The sequence below is a fragment of the Perna viridis genome, chromosome 3 (genome assembly GCF_037379345.1).
Source record: "Perna viridis isolate PV_CMFRI_1.1 ecotype Kerala chromosome 3, ASM3737934v1, whole genome shotgun sequence".
NCBI lineage: Eukaryota > Metazoa > Mollusca > Bivalvia > Mytilida > Mytilidae > Perna > Perna viridis.
This window is the reverse complement of record NC_142447.1, coordinates 14,420,676-14,444,801: the sequence shown is the minus strand read 5'-3', so window position 1 is coordinate 14,444,801 and position 24,126 is coordinate 14,420,676. Positions and strand designations below refer to the sequence as shown.

Below are 24,126 nucleotides of genomic sequence, written 5' to 3'. Positions count from 1 at the left end.
TCTAGGGGGAGAGTTGGGTAGAAAATTTTGTTTGCAAAACTTGGTCAAAACAAATTAAAAACAAATGTTCAATTTGTAACAGATGTTTTATTTTAATCAACTTCAATTGTGGGTTGATATTTCCCACCTTCTGTGTGGAATGCTCTCACATTTTGAAAACATCTGCAACGAGTAGATTCCCACCTCTAAAAGTGGCAAACATTCTGCAGTGATCAATCTGTCCGTCCGTCCTTCACAAATCGTGTCTTGGCTGTAACTTGTTGTCTTGTCTGTGTAGGCTTTTGATATTTGGCATGAGGGTAGATCAGATTAAGTTAATTTGTTGGGAGAGATGGTTGTTGACCTTTGATCTCAAGGTCAAATTGATGATTCTTGTCCCTGATGTGACTTTTCTTGGTGTAGGCTTTTGATATTTGGCATGAGGGTAGATCAGCTCAATAAAATGTGTCACATCCCATGGTTGGTGACCTTAATCTTTGATCTCAAGGTCAAATTGATGGTTTTTGTATACAAATTCAAGTTCGTGTCCTGGTGTAGATTTTTTGTATTTGGCATGTGGTAAGATTGGCACAAGATGACTAGTTACATAATATGGTTGGTAACCTTTAAACCTTGACCTCAAGGTTAAATTAATGAATTTTGTACAACAGCTTTGTGTCAGAACTGTCTTGAGTTACATGATAAATTAAATAGGTTATGCATGGCTGATGTTTACTTTTCTAATGAAATTATCACTGATTAATAATCCAATGACATTAAAATCAGTTTTTACCATACCCTGAAAATCATAACTTGCCTTAAGCTTAAAAGATGTATTTCACTGTTCTACATCCAACTACCTCAGGCACTTGAGAAAAAAACTAATTATGTGTATTACATGTATTAGTTAAATTGAAATTTAGTCCAGGAATTTGGTTTGGCTTACTCACTTTTTATATATTAGTATATAGTTATGCAGAATTCTATTTTGAAGTGTAATGTCAGTTTCATTTAAGAACCATTCTGTGTATGAAATTGACGATGGGTGGCAGTGCCACCGAGGCACATCAATTTTTTTTTGCTTCAAATATATTTAATACGTCTAGAAATCAACTGAAAAGCTATTTAAATTTATCCTGAAGCATCAGAGATGTAGATATTTTTGTTACTGTTTATATAGGGAAAAACTACAGGGAAACTTTCCATTTGACCTATCAATATCTTAAAAAGGCAAATATTACGAAAATATGGTGGTTTTGTCTGGAGGTTATGAGGTATAAGTATTTGGACAATGCTATAAAAAATCTGTTTTGTTTTCTTTATGTGCCATACCTTATGCGCATTTTGCCTGATTTTTAGTCAAAGAAATACTTAAATTTCTTTGTGATAGTGTATGGGGGGATAAGTGCAAACAAAAACAGGCATTGTATTTCTGTGTCTTATTTATTTTCTATGTTTAAGAAAAATGTGTTAAGTTATTCTAGAATCCCATACCTGTATTTGTTCCCTATTTCTAATTTAGAAGCTGTGTTAATGTGTACCGAAGCCATTAGGAAAAGGTGGTTCCAGGCTATTGGTAAATTTTTACCAAAAAAGATGCAAGTTAGATCCTGCAAAGAATACCCCTAGTCAAATGTTTCTGTTGTATGAAGTCGATTGTTTAACAGGAAGTAGATAAGCATGGGAAGGGGAGGCACAGTACAAGTCATCATGCAAACGCATAACAGACAGACAGACAGAAAAAGTGATAGTGATATAAAAATCCAAGAAACTGACCAAATTTATTCAACAAAAGGGGAAGGACCAACCTCTAGAATCACCCCAGCACATCAATCACTGCTAAAAATTAATCATAAATTCTTAAAAAATATTTTAATAAATATTTACAAAATAAAACAACGTGTAAACACAAGCATAAGGACGGCATTTACATAAATAATAACAAATTCTCATCTTACAAATATCAGCACAAATATTTAATTTTTTAAAGACAAAAATATTTGAGAGAGAAAAAAGAAAACACATGTTTCCAATCACAGGAATGCTTAAAATATTCCAACACAAATATTTGTTCAAGTCTTGTATAATATTAAAATACAATATAAATACATTTGTGTACCTTCGAAATTTTTTGACAACACAAGTTATTAAAGAGCTTGCATGTAAACAACTTGACAGGAGATATATTTTAAGTCTTAAAAAAATTAATGTTAACTGCATCATTAAATTTTTATAAGAATACTAAGATTTTTTTTAATCCAATCTAAAAATTACCTGATAGACTGAACTGAAAATATTAAAAAAAAATAATGACATTCTGACTTCTTTCTTCCAACAAATATTGCTCTTCAAAACTTTTTAAGTTTTTTTCATTTTTTAATACTTGAGGCAAACATTACATCTTCATACATGTAGTTAAATATAACTTTTTGGTCAAATATCAAGGTAATTCAAGGATTAAAATCAATCAATCAATATTTTCAAATAGCTTGCATGTTTCTAACAATTTTAATTCTTATTTCATTGAAATAACTCTTCTTTGTTGACAGGTCATACCTAGTTTCAATGGAATCTTTTAAAAAATGACACAGAAAAACATTATGTCATGACCAAATTAGAAGCAAGTCTGCTGGCTGATTTGCTTTTTCCAAGACTACCGTCCATCAGCCGTGCAGCTCTTTCCTGTGTTAGTTCCAATTCTCTCCATCTGTTCTCCTCTAATGCTTTCTGTAAAAAAAGAGACAAATCAACTTTATTTTTCGGTTTCCTGCATCTGCTTCCATTTTTTTTTTTTTGAGGAAGGGAAGAATTATTATGCATCTGTTGAATGGTCATACATTAAAGGGAACATTAAATTAATTATCCCATGGTATCAACTACTACCTGAGCCAAAACAGAAGCTAATAATTGGTATCTAAGCGTCATAAATTTACAGTTTCAAGAATAAACAGTTGACAAATGTTTCATCATACTGAATATTAGGCACGAGACCACAATTAATTTTCAAGTGCATTTCAATATACACATTTGAGCAGATTAAAAAAATTCCACCAGCGCAAACTGGATAAAACTTCTCTGGCCTAAAGATATGTACAAACAGGATTTTATATATAAAATGTAGAAAATTTTACGATCATTTTCTGAAATTAATACATACAACTTGGAGATGGGGTAAATATGACAAATGAACTGATTTAAAAGTCCTAAATATTAACCTTCTTCCACTGAACCAAATCACAACTTTTAGTCAGAATTGATTAATGAAAAAAAATCCCATGTAATTTTAAACTATTATCTACCAATAAGAGGCAAAACTTCTGCAAATAAGTTTCCAGTTAAAAATATGAAAAAATGTGGAAGGTACCCACTACCAAAGTTGGAACTATATTCGTATACAATGAAAACCAAGGGGAATTAATTGTATTCTCGTACCTATTAGATCAGTAAATGTGCTCACTTTGAATAAAAACTGCACTCATGTCAAGATGAACCTTTTTTGACTTCAAGTACAAAGTTTCATCATGATTAGTTGAAAAATATATAAGTTATAGCAAATTTAGTATCAGTGGTACATTGCAGGACTCGCATGTCCAATGATCGAAGGAAATAAGGCCCCTCTAAAATGTACATTTTTTTTTTAAATGCAATATTTTTGTGATTTTTTACATTGGTTGCATCATATTATGTGTATTTGATGCAATGAAGTTCTGTTTACTCAAGTTCCAGCTGCTTTAAGGCCAAAAATTGGGTTTTTATACATTCGGCCATGGTCAATGCACTTTTAGACCATGTATAGGGATAAACATATGAAAACTCATTTTATGATGCTGACAACAACTTAAATTGATCAACTTCAAACATAAAGTGGTCTACACATATGAAATGTACATTGAAAACAAAAAGAAGTGGTTTCAAAGCTAAAACTGTGACTCCAGATCAATTTAAACCAGACCTATACAGAGCTTGTTCAAGTGTGATTGTGTCCAATATTCAAAGTTAGTCTTTATTTGGGGTTTGATTGATAAAAAAACTGAAACAAATGTAAAATAATGTAGGGTTCTAAGCTTATCAGGTACATAAGCAGACAGTCAGCGGTATTTTCCAGTTTTTCTACAAAAAATTTAATATTTGAAACCTTACAGTGTATGCGGTGCTCTAAAATTAGGTGTTTTTGAGACATCACAGGGTATATACATGCAGTGACTTACACTAGATGCATGAATATATGAGGTTTTTTTCACATTATATATATTATTTACTAGCAAATACAAAAGATTCAGACCAATAAAACACATATCTGTGATTTTATAGATCCTAAGACAAGGCTGTGAAAACCCCTGATTTTGCCATATTTCATTGACTGGGTTCATAAAAATTACACTAAATTGTCAGATTTCTGCCTAAACCTTGTTCATAAAGTATGTTTTTTTGTTGATTTGATGTTCCTAGTGTATAATTAGAGGAGAAAACTCAAAGCTGTACAATATTTTCCCCACTGGTCTATATTTCATACCTAGCACCCTAGCAACAGTGCAATTTCAAAGGAAAATCCCATAGAAACCATATTTTTTATTTTAATTTCAGAAAACAGAGAATAAAGGGCCAAAATCTTCATATCTCATGTACATTTCCTGAATTCTTGAAAATAAACACCAAATTACCCCCAGCAAACACTAGCAAACAAAATTTCTGATACCCAGCCAACCCCCTTATTAGGGCACGAGACCACAATTAATTTTCAAGTGCATTTTAATATACACATTTGAGCAGATTAAAAAAATTCCACCGGCGCAAACTGAATAAAACGTCTCTGGCCTAAAAATGTGTACAAACAGGATTTTACATATAAATTGTAGAAAATTTTACCATCATCGGGTAAACATGTCAAATGAACTGAGTTAAAAGTCCTAAATTTTAACTTTCTTCCACTGAACCAAATCACAACTTTTAGTCAGAATTGATTCATGAAAAAAAAATCCCATGTAATTTTAACGTATTTTCTACCAATGAGAGGCAAAACATCAGCAAATAAGTTTCCAGTAAAAATATGAAAAACTGTTGAAGGTACCTACTTCCAAAGTTGGAACTATATTCGTATACAACAAAAACCAAGGGGAATTAATTGTGTTCCCGTACCTGAACTGTAATGTTGGCTTCAAAGTCAAGAAATGAACAGAGTGACCATGATTGTTAATTGTCATTTGATCACATAAAAAAAAACTGCTAACCAGGTAAAAAGAAGCACATCAAAGTTACACTTTATTTACTACAGAGAATATGTACTGAAGTAAAATAAATATTTATATTCCATCAGCACTTAGTTCTGTTTTCAGCCATTAATCTATTCTTTTGCTGAATTCAGTTTTTCCCCTAAAGACCAACTTCAAGGTATTGAATTACACTTCTAGTACACAGTAAAATTTGCAAAATATGTTTTCATAAGCTTAGGACCATTATGGAAACATGTGTGATTTTGTCTATAAAATCACATGGATACAAATATTTTCCAAAATCATATACCAGGCCTTTACAATGTCAAAAAATCCTAAAGACTACAATCCAAACCCCATGAACATAGTTAAAGAGCATTAAACATCTTCATCATATATTTACAAATGTTTTTTTTTTAATTTTCAACTTATATTTGACTTAAATTCACAATAACTTCAATATTATGAAATTTTTAACATTGGTACAATGTGTAAGATATTTCTCAAAATTCCAAAAATTAAACTTCTCTTTGGCTAAAATTACAAAATGACAATAACAGCATTCAACAATTTCTGAATAATTATTGTGTTTTAAGAAAAAAAATTTGAGAGATTAAAACCTAAGGTTGATTCCACAAGAATTTGTAGGTGTAAAATTGATCATAATTAATGACATTACAATGCTATTTTCTATCATGATGTCATAGCCAATGATCAATTTTACACTTATGACTTTTAATGAAATTGACCACAGGTTACAGGTGCAAGTGGTACCCATGTGATGAAATGTTTACCTTCTGATTAATAAGACTTCTAGTTCTGTTTGCCGATTGCTTGTTTGACCCTAACTTAGCTGATTCTCTCTCCTTCATTCTTTGAGCTTTCCTCTCCGCAAGCCTCTTCTCCAATTCTGATAACTTCTCATCTTTCAGTTCAATTTTCTTTGGATCAGATTTTTTCTTCTGTTCTAACCTGTTAAAGATTTAGACTATGGTATGAAATTTTTATAATTAATTTAATGAAATACTTTTATATAAATATTGCTATAATCAAATTCTGCAAAATTATTAGTACCCTTATGAACATTTTTCAGTTGAGTAAAATAGGGTTATTGCATGAACATTGGGGAATATCACTCCAAATAGTATTTTATATTGCACAAATTCGTGGGGGCAATATAATATGTGTGTGCAATAAATGTTAAGAATAATGCAATTACATTTCAGCTAAGTTGGTCATATGGAAATAGACACTCCATATTTGTCAATATGGTTATGGTGAGATCGTAGAATTTAAAAATTATGACTAAATAGTCTACAGGCAACATATCCTTGTTCCAGTGGTTTTTGTGTAAGTCACCGAGCTCTATCTAAAAAATGGTCAAAATTTCTAAATAGAAGTATGAATATAGACTCTTTCATGTTAACTACAGGAAATTTAATGAGCATGTGTGAAATATGGCTTTGGGTAGGACAAAAGAATTTCCTCACAGAAGTGTATATTGAGCATGCTCATCAATAAATGAAACAGTTAACACAACAGGATTTGTAAAGGCTATAAATTCTCTTTCCTACATATATTAGCTTACTTGATAGCAGCAGATCTTGTTTGTTCTAATCGGTGTTTTGATATAGTTTCTAGTGTATCTAAAAGCAGTTGATCTTTTGCCTGAAGTAAATAAAAGAATAAAAACAACATCATATAAATTTTACCATGGTATACTCTTGTCCTCTGTGATTGTTTTTTTTTTTTTTTTGTTTCTGGATTTTGCTTTTTTCCTGATTTTTTTTATCGACAAATTTTACTTGCCAAAAGATTCCCATTCAGTTATCATTCACTGTTTTATACTGTTACATATATACACATAATGGTTTTGTGCATGTAAATTACCATTCTGAGTCTAAATTTTCAAATGTTGTCTAAGAATAACTCACACCATATTGAGTTAAATATTGTGTAATATTTTTTCTTTTTTTTTAATTAGCCAAAAAAAAAACACACATGCTTATATTTGCCTTTGAAGAAAAAATAGTGATATTCATAAGTACTTCTTGTTTATATACTAGCCTGACTGCCAGTCTAAGAGTGGTAACCAAAATAGGGCAGAACTAGCTAAAATTTTAGAAAATCTGTATACCAAAATTTAATAAAATTTGAGTTCAGGGCTGGATTCATTTTCAGTATATTTTCAACCAACAGATATTGTGGACAAAATGCAGTAAATCAAAACAAAGTGACATCCTATAAACACAACTTTTCTAAACATTAACACAGAAACTAGTACTAATGTTAATCTGAAAAGTAAAATATTAACAAAGAAACTAGTAAGTCCTAATGTTAATCTAAGAAGTAAAATATTAACAGAGAAACTAGTAAGTCTTAATGTTAATCTAAAAAGTAAAATATTAACAGAGAAAGGGGTACTAAAGTCCTAGTGTTAATCTAAGAAGTAAAATATGAACAGAGAATCTAGTAAGTCCTACTGTTAATCTAAAAAGTAAAATATTAACAGAGAAACTATTTAGTCCCTACATAAATCTTACCTGTTTAGATTGTAAAATATCATCTCTTCTCATTTCTTCTGTCTCTTTTTCAGCAGCTTTGCATAGAGATAACCTTTCTCGTAACTTAAAAATTAGATTGACATCAAATTTAAATTTTATGAAATCTGTGATTAAAAATGTTATTTTTCCAGTCCATTGTACTTTTTAGAATATTTTATAGGTATTAAAATTGTCATAACTTATACAAACTTAACTTTATACATAAATTAACATTATAAATTTAACAAGATTATTCCTCCACAAATTAGCTAAAATATGGCACTTATTAATCCATGTGTGCAAAGAATACAAAAAAACAAAGACTTGCATTATATATGAAATTTAAATGAAAAAGATTGTGGATAGAGGTGTAATTCTTACGCAAAAGACATGGATAAAAATTTATTGTCACTTGTGAAGTCTTCTAAATTTTGCTTGTATGAAGTTTTTCTTTTGTTAAAATAGTATACCTCGGCAATAGACATTTCACTCAGTAAACCATGACCAGCTGATTCTGAAAGATCGACCAACTTCTGCCGTATGATAGGTACAGCCTCCATCGCTTTGATCTGGTGTATCAACTCCATCTTTCTCCTCATCTCTTGCTCAGCCTAAGAAAAATAAAGTAGATATAGAATTTGAAAATAAATGAGGATACATGGGGTCAACATAGAAAATTTCCGAGAAACAGTAAGTTTTCTTGTAATTGATGCAATTTACTATATTTTTTACTGTAAAAAAATGTAACACTTAGTAGGTTTTTAAGGTAGATTAAATGCCCACAAAATCGTACCCATGAAAATCTTTTCTCTTTACAACTAAAAGAAAATTGCATACAAAGTTTTGTGTCTCTAAATTGACTACTATACAAAATGTTTACCTCTTCTAATGCCTGTCTCATCAGTTCTTTACTTTCCTCATTTACTTCTTGTACTGTAAATTAAAAGAGATGTGTTCTATAAAGCAGTCTACTTAAGGCCAACTAAAATGATTTTCATGGTTCTCAGGCCCTTCTTTTTTTCTTTTGTGGTAACACATCATACTCATTTCTATAGCAATATCAATATAATAAACAATACCTCCCTCCTCATTTTTTAATGGCTATGAACGGTGCGAAAACCACCCTCATTATTGTTTTGGGGAATCAAAAGGTCATAAGAAATGCTTCCCTTCCTAATTTGTTTGTATGAAAACCAAGAAATTTTCTTTGATTGGCCAAAATGGATACATTTTCCCCATTTTAAGAGCATGATACAACTAAGGAGCAACTTTTTAAGGAACTCATGACTTGTTATACAATAAAGATCTTGCATATTTTAGGATAGTGAATGCATAAATATGATTTAATATATACCTGGTACATTTACGTTTTTTATTCCCAGAATATTATCATTTCTTATTTAAATTTGATAATTAGTTAATACAATGCTATGTCTTTAAATTCATTGAAGATGAAGCATATCAAACAATTGTAGCATTAATTAAGGATACTCTTCCATATACAAATGTAGGGGAAATTTAGTTATTGACCGTTGTCTCATATACAGTAAATTAATAACTTTTTTTTCAATCTTAAATAAGCAAGTGATGTGATTTTTAATAGACTTTACCCATTTTCAGACCCGTTTATGCTACATGTACTAATGATAATGCATGTTTTTTCCTTGTATTTATGAAGACAATCTGTAAAATTGTGAAATTTGGTGATTATTCAACATACATACAGGAGAGATTCACAACTCATAGAGCATTACTTGCAGTAGAAATTAATAGATTATATAGAGAATCTGTAAATGTAAACCCCCCCCTTGTATTTTTTAAGTTTAGAGCACCTGAGAACCGAAGATCTAGTTTCTAGGCCTGGGTTTACCTCAGTCCTGTGTATTTCAAGTGATCTGATTGGTCAAAATTAAGAGTTGAGGAAGAATTTGAGGAAAATCTCAATTTGAGATGTTTTATTGAACCAGACCCAGAGAATAAAAAGAGCATGACATCCAAAGAACTATCACTAATAATGCTAACCTATTTTTCTCTTATATTCCTTCAACTTCTTTGTAGCTTCCTTGGCATTTTTGTGACCCTGCATGGTGTCTTCTACTAGGTTTCTACAAAAGAAAAATGTCAAGTTTAATAACTCTCATTAATGGAATTGTGATCCCAACTTAAATTTACTATTGTATTGCTAAATACTTGGAGCAAAATAAAGCTAAAAGTAATTTTAATACATATTTTAAAGGGATTTCTTTGCAATCAAATTCACCAATATCTACAGACTTAATGGAATAGAAAATTTTTGATTTGGTCAGATTTATATGAATCATGAAGCTCATGAAATACTGGCAAGAAGTGGGTATTGTACGAGTCTAATTTCCACTTAAAATAACATTGCACTCTCATATCAGAGGATGCTACCCAACAGCTGCACCTAATCCATGCTCCCAGTTTTTAGTGGAGTCCTGTTGTCTTATTTACTGTTGTTTCTAGGTGAATGTGCATATTATTTTTGGTTAGTCCATGTCCTTTGTTGTGTATCTACCTTCTTGGTCTAATCATTATCCCTGGATTACTTTCTTTTTTTTTTCATCACCGTTTAAATCCTGGTTCTGTTGATTTCCCTTACATAATTTTTTTTTAAAAAACTCACCTCATTTCTTTTTCCTCTTTAAATTTCTTCTCCAAAAATTCTTGCATCATTTTCCTTGTCTAGAAAATACAAACAATAAAAGAATGACATTACTATGTAAAAATGAAAAGAAACCAATGTATAATACATGTACTGTGAAAGAGATTCAAATTTTCATGGTTTTCATGTGTAGGCCAAACCACCAAATTTGGTTCCCAACGAAAAGGAGAATCCAGTTGATGTGTATACTGAAAAACTACGAATTCAAGAATTCACAAAGTTGTGTTTCTTCCCTAACCTCAAAAATCGGTATCCACAAATTAAAGTACTTTCACAGTACATGCATATATTAATAAATATTAAAACAATTTAAATATTTTTGCACAGAATATTGAGAAAATGTTTTCAATAAAAAAAAATTGTTACACTACAGAGGTAGTAATTGTATATGTTAGAACTTGGAACAAACATATAATTACTGATTAGGAAATTGTATCTGCTAAAAAAAGTAGATATTATTCTTATTCATTGTACTGTTTTGCTGTCTGTTTCAAAGATGCCCCTTCTCCCATTGTATATAAAATAAAAACATAACAGTGCCTCCCTCATAATTTAGTTTATGAATAATGCTTAGGCCAAATATACTTATACCTCTGTTTTCTGTAACCAGACCAACTCATGCCTTGACCCCTGACTGACTTATTTTCAAGTTACCAAACAACATAAAATACCATCAAACGACCTGACATTTTATAGATGGTAGTCAATTTTCAGTTTCCACAAAGTTCGGGTGGTTAATAAGATGCTGTTGAAGTTGTTTTCTATGAAATTTGGGAAAAATAAGTAAATAAAAAAAAATAAAATCCCAACCTACCAACCCATTTTTTCTCTGACATGTAACAGGAAACAGAGGTATTATTTTATTTTGCCTTATTGCTTATCTAGGACAATAAAAAAATTAAATCTTCTATATTCATACAAAGTTATCTGAGAGCCACAAAACTTTTTTCTGAATGGCATAATGGATGTCCAGTCAAAATGTAGAACAAATAAACTTACCTCTTCTTTCATTTCTAAAACTTTTTGTTTGTTTTCCTTGATGAGGTTCTGTCTGGCAAAAATAGCTTCCTCATGACTGAGTTTTCCCTCCAACCTCCTCCTCTCAATATCTGCCAGTTTGGTCTCTAAATCTTTCTGTCTCATATCGGACTGCCATTTAAGGAATTCACTGGCATCTTTGGCACCAGCCTCTAGATTTTCTAATCTGTTGAAAAATTTGAATGTTTATTCATATTTTCATATTATATTTTCATATTATGATATCACGTTAAACCCCAACAAACAAACAAACATATTATGATATCTATAGAAACTGAAAATACCAATGCTGATACAATTCAATCATTTTCAAGGATAAGAATCAAAAGCTAAACTCACAACCAACACAACCTTAAAAGACTACCTTAAAAGGAAATGATTGATTGATTGATTATTGTTTGATATCCTATTGCACAAGTGATACCTAAAGTATGAAGAATTCATGAAAAAAAGAAACAATCGAACACCTGTCATCTTCATGAATGAAGCCTCAGGACAACTAAAATTACTTTTTGTTTCTTATGCCCTTACTTGTCTCATTTGTGGATGTCTCGTTACGGTTTTTTTTTGCCATATAAATGAACAAAAATAAAACAATTTTTGCTGGTTATGAAAAATTTAAAAGACACCCTCATCACTGTGGGGCAAAAACATACAAAGAAATGTCTCCCTTATTGGTTTTCATGAAAATGGACTGTAAACCAAGAAATTAATTAAGAATGGCCTTTATAGGTTAAACTCATTAAATATTGAAATATCAAGAGTTAGGTTATTTCTCATGGGAAAACATCTATAGATTTTCTTTAAATAGTTATTTTTTCATTAACGTTATCTGAGTAATTAGCCTTGTTTTCTCCTTTATCGAAGTGATTTTTTTTTTTGGGAGGGGAAGGGGGAGGAAATACATGTGTATGAACTCCAATTAATTAAGGATGTATCTTTAATCATGCAGCACAGAAAAAAAAACTTGCATACTATTTGTTTAAAATTTATGTGATTCAAAAAATTGTTCTACAATCTTAGTGAATATCTATATTAATTTTATAGTCAATTAAATTCATGTGTTCTACAATCTTTTTTTTTTTAATTTTCAATCTTTTATTTGCAATCTGTACATTTGTTAGTCTAAAACATAAAGTACCAGTACCTTATCCCAGCCTCGTTAACATTAGTATCCTACTAAAATTATCCTAATAAATATAGTTGTTAGCTTTTGTTAGTACATTTCATTCACAAAATAATCTATATAAATCCTAATATATGTCTTTCATTCAATATATAGCATGCTAATATTTCAAAAAACAATATTAGACAAATAGATGTTTTGTCAATAGCAAAATAAACTCTTTAAGACAAAAGTGCAGATATACAAAAAAAGGTTTTTGATTTGTATAGTATGAAAAGGATACTGATGTACTAACCCCCTCCCTTAAAGAAACTTAATTAAATCCAGTATAAATTTGTCAGATTTATTCTAGATTTTATTACGTTTCTACAATCTTTACTTAATTGAACCTCTATTTAAGTTTATTGAAAAGAATTAAACACTTATAATATTCAATGAACACTCAGCTGAAAATAAAATGCTTTGCAGGGTGCAGCTTAATAGGACCGAAGAGGTCGAACCATGAACAGTTGTGGCATTAGTATGGCCACACAATTCAAACTTGATACATCTTTGAATTTTAATAATGATTACATATCTAACACAGGATAAGAATTCGACCAGAATTGATGTGGCCATTTTTTTACCCTTTATTCCTAAATGATTGGAGTTGAAACCTATAAAATCAAACCATACCTTCCTTTTGGGGTATGGAACTTTCAGTACAGCTTCAAAGCGATTCATTCCCTTTTTCTCAAATTATAATCCAATAGTAATAATAAAAATAAAATTTGTTTCTGGCCCCTTCAATTCACAACCACAAATATAAATCCCTGCTTTTTTAGTGGCTATGGCTACCTGTAGTAAAATTTATATGAGATCCATTAGTTTTTACTCAAGTTATTGTCAGTACTTAGAGAAAATACTTTTTAAAGCCCCTTTTTAGCCCCTAATTCCAAAAGAGTACTTTAAGTCTTAACCCACAAAATCAATCCCAGTCTGACTCTTGTAGTATAGAACATCATGGAACAACATCACAGACATTCCCATGCTTTTACTGGATTATATTGTTAAATTCTATGAACTCCTTCTTTTGGCCTCTTTTTGGCTCCTAATTCTACAAAAGGTTGGGGGCCGAAATCCCCAAAATGAAAACCAACATCCCTGTTGTGGTTTTGAACCCTGTTACAAAAATTTGTAACTAATATTCAACATACAGCACAACAAAAACCAAGTGTCCAGGGAAGATGACGACAGCGCCATACTATTATATGACCATATAATTAACTTATTGTATTGGAAATTTCAATGTTATTTTCTGTATGCATAAAGGAGATGCCTTTGAAAAGAGTTTGATTAGAAACCTTATCGTCTACAGCCAATTAAACAGACAACAGTAACAGTGTTCATAATGCTATTCCTTATTAAATTGCTTTGACGGGACACCTTTGTGACTCAGGTCAATGAGCTACATTATTGTTGCTAGACAGATAATACTTACTCACAATGTATTGGGTGGCGCTAGTTGAGCAAAGCATGCTTACCCTTCCAGAGCACCTGATGTCATTCCCAATTTGTTTTTTTTTTTTTTTTTGGTGAGAGTTCATATTACTAGTGTTTTAGTTTTTTGAGTGATGTATTGTTTTCTGTATCTTTTATAGTACTTATGTGTTGTCTAGCTACAAAATTTTTTCTACCATTCTACACACATAATTCAAAAATGGAAAAATCTAATCAAACATGAAGTTTAAAGTCACAGAGCAACAAAAATCATTTACAAGATAAGCCTCAAACAAATAAAGTAACATTTGAAAACAATCTGTCCAGTTGGAGCCAAGACTTTTGTGACAAAAATATTGACAGACAGACAGACAAGGTTGTTACAATATACCTCCCAATCATTAAGTGGGGATATAAATTTTCAAAACTCTTACTTCTTAATCACTTCCTCTTCTCTTTGATGATATAGTTTTCCTTCTCGTAAAATCTGGGCAGTATTCATTTTCACTGGAACTTCTCGACTCTGGAAATATTTGAAAAATTTATGACTATGAATTCAGAATGTGATATAAGGAATTTTAAAATAGAACTGATGTAACATGTATCACAATTTTAAGATGCAATGAGAATTAATATGAACATTAGAATGTTTCAGAGGTTATGATTGATACTCCATCTTATCTGTAATGTGCTGTGCAAAAGAAATGTATTGAAAAAAGTGATAATTATTTATAGTTTTACTATAAAGCTGGCAAACTTAAGAGTAACAAAATATATCTAGCTTTCTTTCAATATAAATATATTTTTTTCATTTCTTTATTCCACCTGAAAAATCATGATCACCAAGTATTTTAAAAATAGTAATGTAAAAATACACATAAATAAAGATTAACGACAATTTAATTTTAATTCACATAAAGTATTTGGTACAAATAAATATTTTTTACTACATTCGGATGACAAAAACAAATAGATTATTGCAAATATTCAAAACATTTTCCTAACTTTTATCATAAGTGCACCTTCCCTACATTCTGTGAATGAATTAACCCATTAAAAACCAAAAATGAATAAAGTCTGGATAAACTGTAATTTTGTAGAATTGAGCACAAAGCTGAAAGGGAACCATAAATATTGGATTTCATCTTCTTTTTTATCTTTTTTTTTTCAATTTGAATGTACTATTTTAATTTCTGCATGCTAGATTTTACAAAGAATAGCATGAATAAAATAACCACATGAAATAGAATTCAATTTTACAACAGAGAAAAATTAAGTAAGTTTATCCGTTAAAAAGCTAATTTTAAATAGAACCTCAGCAAATCACACATAAATTACACTTCAACTTGTTTTCACAAGAACAAATACACACAAATATATATTCAGGTAAATTTCAAAGACATACAGTGACATACCGTGACATACATAAGCAACATATGACAAAAAGGAATGTGCCACAATGAAAACACCCACCATATACCACTGAACTTACTAGAATAGCCCTCCATTTAGTGGGGGTCATATCAGATATCTCAGGAGTCGACTTAATTAAATGAAATCACAAATATGATAAATAATGTGTTAACAAAATGAGTAAAAACAGAACATTTATTTGTGTAATGCTATATTGTAATTGCTTTTTGAAATACAAAAAAAACCTTAACATAAACTCATCTTAGTAACACAGATGACTTTGAAAAGTTGATATGCAACCCTATGCTATCACAAAAAAAAAATGGATGAATGAAAAAAATCAACTGAAGGTGAGATTGATAGATAGATTGATTGTGGTTTTATGACCTATAGCAGATATTCCATGCATTTCAGAATGAGAACATTTGACCATTCAAACTGACCCTAATTTGTACTTATACGTTAAACTGAGTCAGATCTTTATTGTGCTAGTTCACAAAAGCAACTGCATAAACTGTCACAGGTAGGCACATTATTCTGAGCTAAAATATTGTGTGATTGGCAGAGAAGCAGTGACTATAATTTTTTTCAGTCTTTGGTGTGACTAAACCAGGGATTAAACCCACATCCTCTTGCATTCATGCCATGCACACTCAGTGGTGAATCAAAAGGGGTGTGCAGGGGTTTGGCACCCTCACCACATTTATAATGTAAAAATTGTCATTTTCATGTGTAAAATTGACATAGAATGAAAAATAATGTCCTAGCCCCCCCCACACCCTTTTCTGAGGAACTTCTGGATCTGCCCCTGACACTACCCCAACATCAACAAAGAAGTACATGTAGTTAATTAAGATCCCCCCTCCAAATACAAGCGTTTATTAACTAACTAACTGATAACTGAACTGTAAAATGTACCTTACTTTTGTACCATTCTGAAAATGTGGGCAATAAAAATAGAATGAATGAATCTGTTTTACCAGCATTAATCCTTCAACTTTTGTCAATTAATCTTTTTCGATCTTAGCATAATTCAAGAGGTGTCGACACACATTAAAAAAAGTAAAAAAAGCCAAACAACAGTTCAGTTTTAGGGTCAAAACAGTCAGGATAGTACATGCACAAATAACCAAGATTTAACAGTATCCTGAAAAAAACAAAAAAACAGATATACCTTCATTTATAGCAAGTAAAATTTAACTTCAGGGAATAGACTTTGTCATCTCTTGACTGACTGACCATAACCTGATGGAATGTTTTAGTTACTGGTAGTTAACTGGACTATTAATAAGGAGATTCAACTGGACTATTAATAAGGAGATTCAACTGGACTATTAACAAGGAGATTTAACTGGACTATTAATAAGGAGATTTAACTGGACTATTAATAAGGAGATTTAACTGGACTATTAATAAGGAGATTTAACTGGACTATTAATAAGGAGATTTAATTGGACTATTAATAAGGAGATTCAACTGGACTATTAATAAGGAGATTCAACTGGACTATTAATAAGGAGATTTAACTGGACTATTAATAAGGAGATTCAACTGGACTATTAATAAGGAGATTCAACTGGACTATTAATAAGGAGATTTAACTGGACTATTAATAAGGAGATTTAACTAGACTATTAATAAGGAGATTTAACTGGACTATTAATAAGGAGATTTAACTTTCTCTAAATTGATTTAGATCAAAATCTAAAATAGAAGGTGCACAATGGGAATGTGTAATAAAGATTCTGTCAAAGTTTCATGAAATTCCATTCAGTGTTGTAAAAGGAGTAATGCATTAGAAATGGGTCCCTCTCTGCAAAATGGAAGGAAGGAGAAAGGAGGGAAAGATAGTAGGAAGGAGATCCTCATCACTATATACCATTCCACTTGCAAGTGGTATAAAAAATAACAAAGTAAGACAGTTCAAAGGGGTGGATAAAGGATTTCAGGTTAGTGGACCTAAATGCAAAAAAATTTTGTTCCCTAATTTCAGGGGTTGCATTCCCTGTGTCAAACCTGTCATAACTCTATCTCCTTTATGCCACATGCTTAGCAGAGCAGCAGTGATAACCTATTTTGAAGACTTTAGTATGACATAGCTGGGAATAAAACCCACGAGGCAAGCCCACTACCAGATGATCACAAAGACAATGTAATAAACTTTAAATAACTGTATTTTACAATTATTTACATGACAGTTAAACATATAAAAAGGGAGGAAAATGAATGGTCTAGCATCTACAGTATAAAACAAAATATTCATGTTTGATTGTTACATGCACCAACTCTATACATTAATTTATCACAACTACAATAATATCATGCCAGATCAGAACTGTTGAAATCACATTGAGTTTGAAAGATAATTAGCTTCACATTGAGTTCTTATAAACAAGAATAGCAGTGCCAGAAATTCTGAAAAAGGGGAAAGCACTGACTGACCAAATAGGCCCACTCTAGTGTTTTTAAGTTTTCTTTCTAAATCATCAACCAAATTTGTTTAACATAAGGATCACTGCCCCGCCCCCAGTTCTTCCCATTGGAACCCAGATGAGTAGTGCTTATGGTTCTCACCTCTAAAATCTGTGTCAGTAATGGTGGCCTTGACCTTTCACCTAGACATCTATTAACCTTGAAATCAAGAGGTTAAGTATGGATGGAGGGACAGAAAACAAACTGAATGAACCTTGTAGATTGGGACAATATCAACTAGACTGGTAAGGCATGGCTTTCAACAGCTCTGCTAACTAAGTACAAAGTTCACATGACTCTCATGCAGATTTTGACATACACTATGTTTGTGTATTAGTCAGATTATATCTAAGCTGATGTTGATAATAGGCCAACAAAATATATTATGGGAAATTCTGTCATGCACTTAGGTGAGTACTTATACTTGCATAGCTAACCTTAAAGTTTCGAAACTTCAACAAACGCTGTATGAAATTGATCATAACAAAATAAGTCATAGAGATAAATCAGAAATTATAAAGTCACATTTCAGGGGCAGATTACTCCGTTGAAAAGCATAGTTTTTTTTATTTATTAAAATATGTTCTGTATATAAAATTTAATGTTTTTTTTCCTAGTAGAGATTACTGTTTTATGAAATGTATAATTACTGAAACTGAATTTTTTAAAATTTATCCAAAAAAATAAAAACACTAAAAAAACATAAAAATGATTATTTTGAAGTAGCAGTCTTTATAAAATTTAGACAGGAGGCGATTCATGTTTGTCAAAAACCCATGGAATTTACTTTTATATCGTATTCAAAAACATTTACAGACCACATAAACAGTCATAGTTTTGATTTCATTTGGTTGTTGCACTGTTGAGAGAGAACAAAAATATAGATAGTGTATGAGACTGGCACTTTGAAAGAGTTATGGTTCCTGATTTTGTTTGATATGGTTGGTTTTAGTGGGATATGTTAAATTTCTCAAAAATACAGATCTTTATAAAAGAAGGATGATAGTTCCATAAAGAATATAGCATATGTAGACCAAAAAAGAATCAATCGGTGAGTTTTTCTACACCATAAATCACCTCTACCATAGCAAGTGCCTTAATTTTATATGTGTTTTATTCAGTAATGAGTGGTTTGAATTATTTCTCCTCTTGAGATAGAAAAATTAAGATTTTCACCATGTGAGCTTTAGCGAGCATGTTAAATCCTTCATTTTACCATAGAGAGTGGAGAAAATAATCAAATCAACCATAGGTTTAAGGAGAATTGGTTTCTCCAATGAAATCTGTAGAAACCTGGATAATGTAAAATGGTGCAAAAACTCTCACAAAAAACTTAATCTCTGCCTTATGGCTAGACAATCAGGCACATGTTTTAATCACTGGCCTTAGAATGGGAGAAAGATGTTTAATCCCTACTCAATAACTGTTTTTTTATTAGTAGTTTAAACATACCAAAAAGGCAGGAGTAGGGTTGGCTTTATGTTTCTCAAAATCCAGCTTACTATCTTCTTCTGATAAAATGTTACTTATGATTTCTTTAGTTTTCTGTGATTTGTTAGGGTTGGCACAGGCAAACTGTATCCTAGAAGCCTCCATCAGCCTTTCCTGAAAAAGTAAGATCAGGATTTTTTTATTGAATCATTTATTCAAACGATACAATTAAACTAAATGAAGAACACTGACATATAAAAAGTTTAAAGGTTCATAGTTCAATTAAAAACACAGTGAAAGAGCTATTTTTTAATGGCGAACCAGTTTTTGTGTTTTGAGGCTTTTTTTTTGGTGTGGTCCAGTTTAAAACATAAAGATTCATTAATGTAAAATCTGGATTTGTAAAAGGAGAAATCTAGAAATCTGTGAAAAAATCATATGCTTGAGTATCAAATTGAACTTCTTTTAGAAAATTAAGGTCTGGAATAACCTGATGTTAAAAAGCTGTCTGAATTTAGAAATATGTCTTTAGGGATAACTTTGGACAAGAAGGAAGAGGGTTATTAATCCTCAGATTATGGTATCCTATTTTTTGGATTTCATTAATTTTTCCTTCACTAAAATTCAACCAATCAGCTGGCTTTAAATTTGAAATTTGACTTGAAGAATATTTCAAATGGAGATTTTGTTTATGCATTTAAACCCTGGTCTTACACTTCCATAGGTTTGAGCAAAAGCTAGTGTCAATTTCAACTGAAATCCCTCATAGATTTGAGCCAAAAATACCCTACACACATTTAGTTCTCCTCGGTTATAAGTGTTATAGCATGTAGCTGAAAAATTAATTTCAAACCTTAATATTTCATCACTAACAAAATACCTTGTTTCTTAAAATATATATGGTTTTCAACAGAAAACTGCAGTATTTAATTAAATAAAACTGAGTGCATTAGATGAAATTCAGGTTGATTTTAGGACCAATGTCCAAATGTCATATTGATTTTTGCCCAAAATCACTTTTTATTTCATTTTCATTCCAATCTGATTGCTAGAAAGAAAGGATTAAAAAGGAACTCAAGGATTTTATGAAAATTTTAATTTGATATTTTTATTGAACCAGGCACCGATCCCAACAACCTTAAAATCTCAAACTCTGTAAATGTATACCTCAGCCCTTCTTCTGTTTGCCTCTTTTGTTCTCTGTATCATTTCTATCTCACTTGGCTTTTCATATAAGGTTGTAGGAGCTGGCTTGTGCTTCTTTAATTTTGGTATCTACATACAGAAATTTATGTGTTAAAATGATCGGTTTTAGAATCATTCATAGAGTCATTGTTCTTTCAGTGTGTACAATAGTAGATCTAAAGACATAAAAGACAATTATGAAAATTCACCAAGTACAAATTTCATAAAAGTAACATGTTAATAAATCCGTATTTCTATACTAGCTAAAAGTATAGCTAGTATACTATGTCCTTTTTGTGTACTAAAGGCTTTAGCACTAAAAAATGGTAAAAAAAAAAAAGATATTTAAGTATATCAATACCCTAACTTTTGGATTAGATAATGTCATAAAAAGTGAAGTATTTTTTTTTTTTTCACTTTTTCGTCTTTATTTGTTTTTTTTTTATCTCTGGGTATTCTTTTCATATCTTTGTTATACTACTAGAAAAGACAGATTTCAATGTTTAATTTCAATTATTTGACAGTGTGTGTTTACAGTTTTTAGATGCATTTTGTCTGACAGTTTTTATCGAAGGCTTTGTGTGATTGTCTTTCCAGCATGTACTGCAAACAAAGAAGCAAAATGGAGTTCAGATCTGCACACAATCACAGGAACACCTCAATACAATCCCTACAGAGCTGTATACATATTAATTTTCGTGGATTTTGTCAAATGAACATATTTGCAGGTATCAATTTTAGAAGTTTCACAAAAATGGTTAGCGTTAAATACTTTTTAAAAAATCCATTTCATGGGTACTTTTTTTCTCCATTTTCTGTCCACTGCAAAAATAAGTACATTGCAAAAATTGATACATTTACAGTGCACAGTTATGATGTTAATGACCGCCAATTTGACAATACTTCAAACAACTTACTGGTTCTGGAATTGGTATACTTCTTGGTCTCGGCTGTGTTATGTTAAAAGGTTTGGCTTCTGCAAAAGATTTCACATAATCCATGTAGTATTGAGTTTTTTTCTTTTCAAAAATACATGCAAATTAAAGAATGTTGATACAATTTAAATGACTGACACAGCCAGAAAAGCCACATATGAGTATCATATGGTGCTTGATTGATTAGCTTATCATATTATAATAAACATATAATAGTCTTAGATTGTCGTGTGAATCTCAAATGTTTATATTGGCTTGCTATCACATGATAATCATGAGATAATTTTATGATAATCATATGTAAATTGAAACATATGTTAATCATTTCATTCTCCATTAATATCATAATCAAATGTTGAACTTCAAATGAACTTGTTTGCTGTGTACTGTGTTACAAGTTATTTTCTTCTAAATGTTTATATACCAAACTATATATACATACTCATGAACTTGAACATGACAATTCTTCCATAATGGGAGATAACTCTAATGTGCTTGACAGCATTTTTTTCTTTTTACCACGATATTTTTTCACAACCATTAGTATCTATTGCAGCAAATATTTGAATCCATTTTTTTTTACTTTGTTGATATTCTTATACTTTTTTATTTTTTATTTTTTTTTATTTTTTTTTTATTTCACATTAAAAAAACAAACTTGAAATAATAAAACTAAATGATTCTTTATAACATTATCCTGAATAACTATTTGATGTTTGATTCAAATAAATAAATCATCATGGGAGTAAAAAAGAAGCACAGATATCATGATGAAAAAAACAAGTGGGACAAAACAATGAGGGAGTACAGTCCAATAAAAGGACAGACTGGACAAACTAAGTGACAGACAGACAGTCGGGACAACAAAATTTCTTCACCTGTTACAGCAGCTGGTTTATTCTTAGGCTTTAATCGATTATCAATTGTTTTCTTCATTAAATCAATCATGTCATTTAGCTCTGGCATCCACCTGAAAACAAAAGGCAAGTACTGTAAAAGAATTTATTCCAAATTCAAATTTGCCCATGGTTCATTTAAAAGAATATACCAGTGCCTAAAACTCTTTTCCCCATTTGAGGTTGAAACCCAAAAATTTGAACATGTATGTCTTTTAAATGTGGGAAACATAATTTTAATGATTTTTTTTTATTCACCTGAATCAATTCCTACCTGTCTTAGGCAGAGCATGAACTGTGCAGTGTGCAGACAATAATACATTAAAGTGCTCTATGGTGAAAGGCAAAGCAAATGACTAAGCTTTCATATGTACATTATGTCATGTACAGTACTGCCTGTGCATTTTTATTTGCTAAGAACCAGTCATTATATTTAATTTCTGACAGCACAATACTTATAAAATGCTGCATTGCACTGCCCTAGGATGTATTCAACAATATTTTACACACTGTGCATTTCCTCTTGCAAATTTTGACACTTTTTTTTTCGCAAGAAAAAGTTACAATTTTGTGAAAAAAAAGTTTCATAATGTACAAAATGTCAGCCCTATTTTCATTTACATGTATTATCTTATAATTATTTTGACATCAACCCAAGTCAAGCATTTGTATTTTAACCAAAAAATCCAAAATTCTTAGTATATTAGCAAAAAAAGAATTTTTGTATATATAATTACATGTATTTCAATTTAAAATATGGGTCATATATTTTGACTTAAAATTTGTAAACAAACCATGACCTTAACAATAACATTGCCAGAAGGGCTATAAATACTTGATAAATTGATTGTAAACATGGACTTCCTCAGAAAATGTACACAAGGTCACATATTTGGAAATAAAATCCACAGAAATCTTGTTTTAGGTTTTTTTAGATAATAAATCCTCCGGTAAACTTCGTCTTCCGAAAAGTCAAGTATTTGAATTTGTTGCACATAAGGTACAATATCTTAATTATCTCGGTGAGTGAGATAAGCAACAGGTGACTGATGACACCTGACCCCAAAACCTCTGTACATCAGACAACTGACGTGACAACTAAGTAAATAGCCACAAGGGAGAATTTTTGTCAAAACATGATATCTGAAACCTATGCTATTATGGCTTTTCTGATTTCTTTTCCAATTCAGTTTACAAAGTAGAAATGTATGTCTGACTTCAATAAAAATATTTTGAAATGCTTCAAGATTCCAGTATATATTCTACATAGGATTATTTGAGACTATCTGTAACCTTGATAATTAATTGTGCCAAAATTCATTTTAAAATAAGACAACCGACACATGTACTTGTCATTACTTGTCATCTACATATTTTAAAGTTATTAAAATTAAGAAAGATCTACTAATGAAAGAAGAAACAGGATATAGCTATACTCAAATGAGTAATACAAGTTTCTAAACTAAAACTCAAGTTTAATATAACACAAACTTTGATGTTGTGCATGATATATACAGTGGTACATGTATACAAAAAATGTATTCTTATTATCTGTCTAAATATAAATACATGTAAACACATGTAAATATTTTGAAAACAGGTTCAATATGAAATTTAAGTGAACCATAGTAAAAAATTACATATAGAATTCAAAATAAGTCCTTGTTCATTCAAAACACAAATTCCCTTCACGGAGAGAAAAACAATGCAATATCAACATAAATTTGCAATATATT

General features: G+C 30.7%; 1 protein-coding gene across 6 annotated transcripts in view; it reads right to left on the bottom strand.

The window, feature by feature from the left end:
• Positions 1-1,836: 1,836 nt before the first annotated feature.
• The window catches only part of LOC148621121 (cilia- and flagella-associated protein 99-like), a 31,749-nt gene continuing 9,459 nt past the window's right edge, over positions 1,837-24,126 (bottom strand). For 3 of the 6 annotated variants that reach the window (XM_088575161.1, XM_088575163.1, XM_088575162.1), the window contains exons 6-20: positions 22,373-22,464; positions 21,477-21,535; positions 20,542-20,649; positions 19,396-19,548; positions 15,551-15,601; positions 14,493-14,581; positions 11,415-11,619; positions 10,377-10,435; positions 9,755-9,837; positions 8,613-8,665; positions 8,203-8,343; positions 7,733-7,816; positions 6,778-6,857; positions 5,984-6,161; positions 1,837-2,706 (exon numbers count right to left, since the gene is read on the bottom strand). In XM_088575161.1, the coding sequence (XP_088431287.1) occupies positions 2,578-2,706; positions 5,984-6,161; positions 6,778-6,857; positions 7,733-7,816; positions 8,203-8,343; positions 8,613-8,665; positions 9,755-9,837; positions 10,377-10,435; positions 11,415-11,619; positions 14,493-14,581; positions 15,551-15,601; positions 19,396-19,548; positions 20,542-20,649; positions 21,477-21,535; positions 22,373-22,464 (1,564 nt within the window). In that variant the 3' untranslated portion in view covers positions 1,837-2,577. Of the gene's footprint in view, positions 2,707-5,983; positions 6,162-6,777; positions 6,858-7,732; positions 7,817-8,202; positions 8,344-8,612; positions 8,666-9,754; positions 9,838-10,376; positions 10,436-11,414; positions 11,620-14,492; positions 14,582-15,550; positions 15,602-18,380; positions 18,408-19,395; positions 19,549-20,541; positions 20,650-21,476; positions 21,536-22,372; positions 22,465-24,126 lie in introns of all 6 variants that reach the window. The other 3 variants (XM_088575164.1, XM_088575166.1, XM_088575167.1) reach the window with 2 other exon arrangements.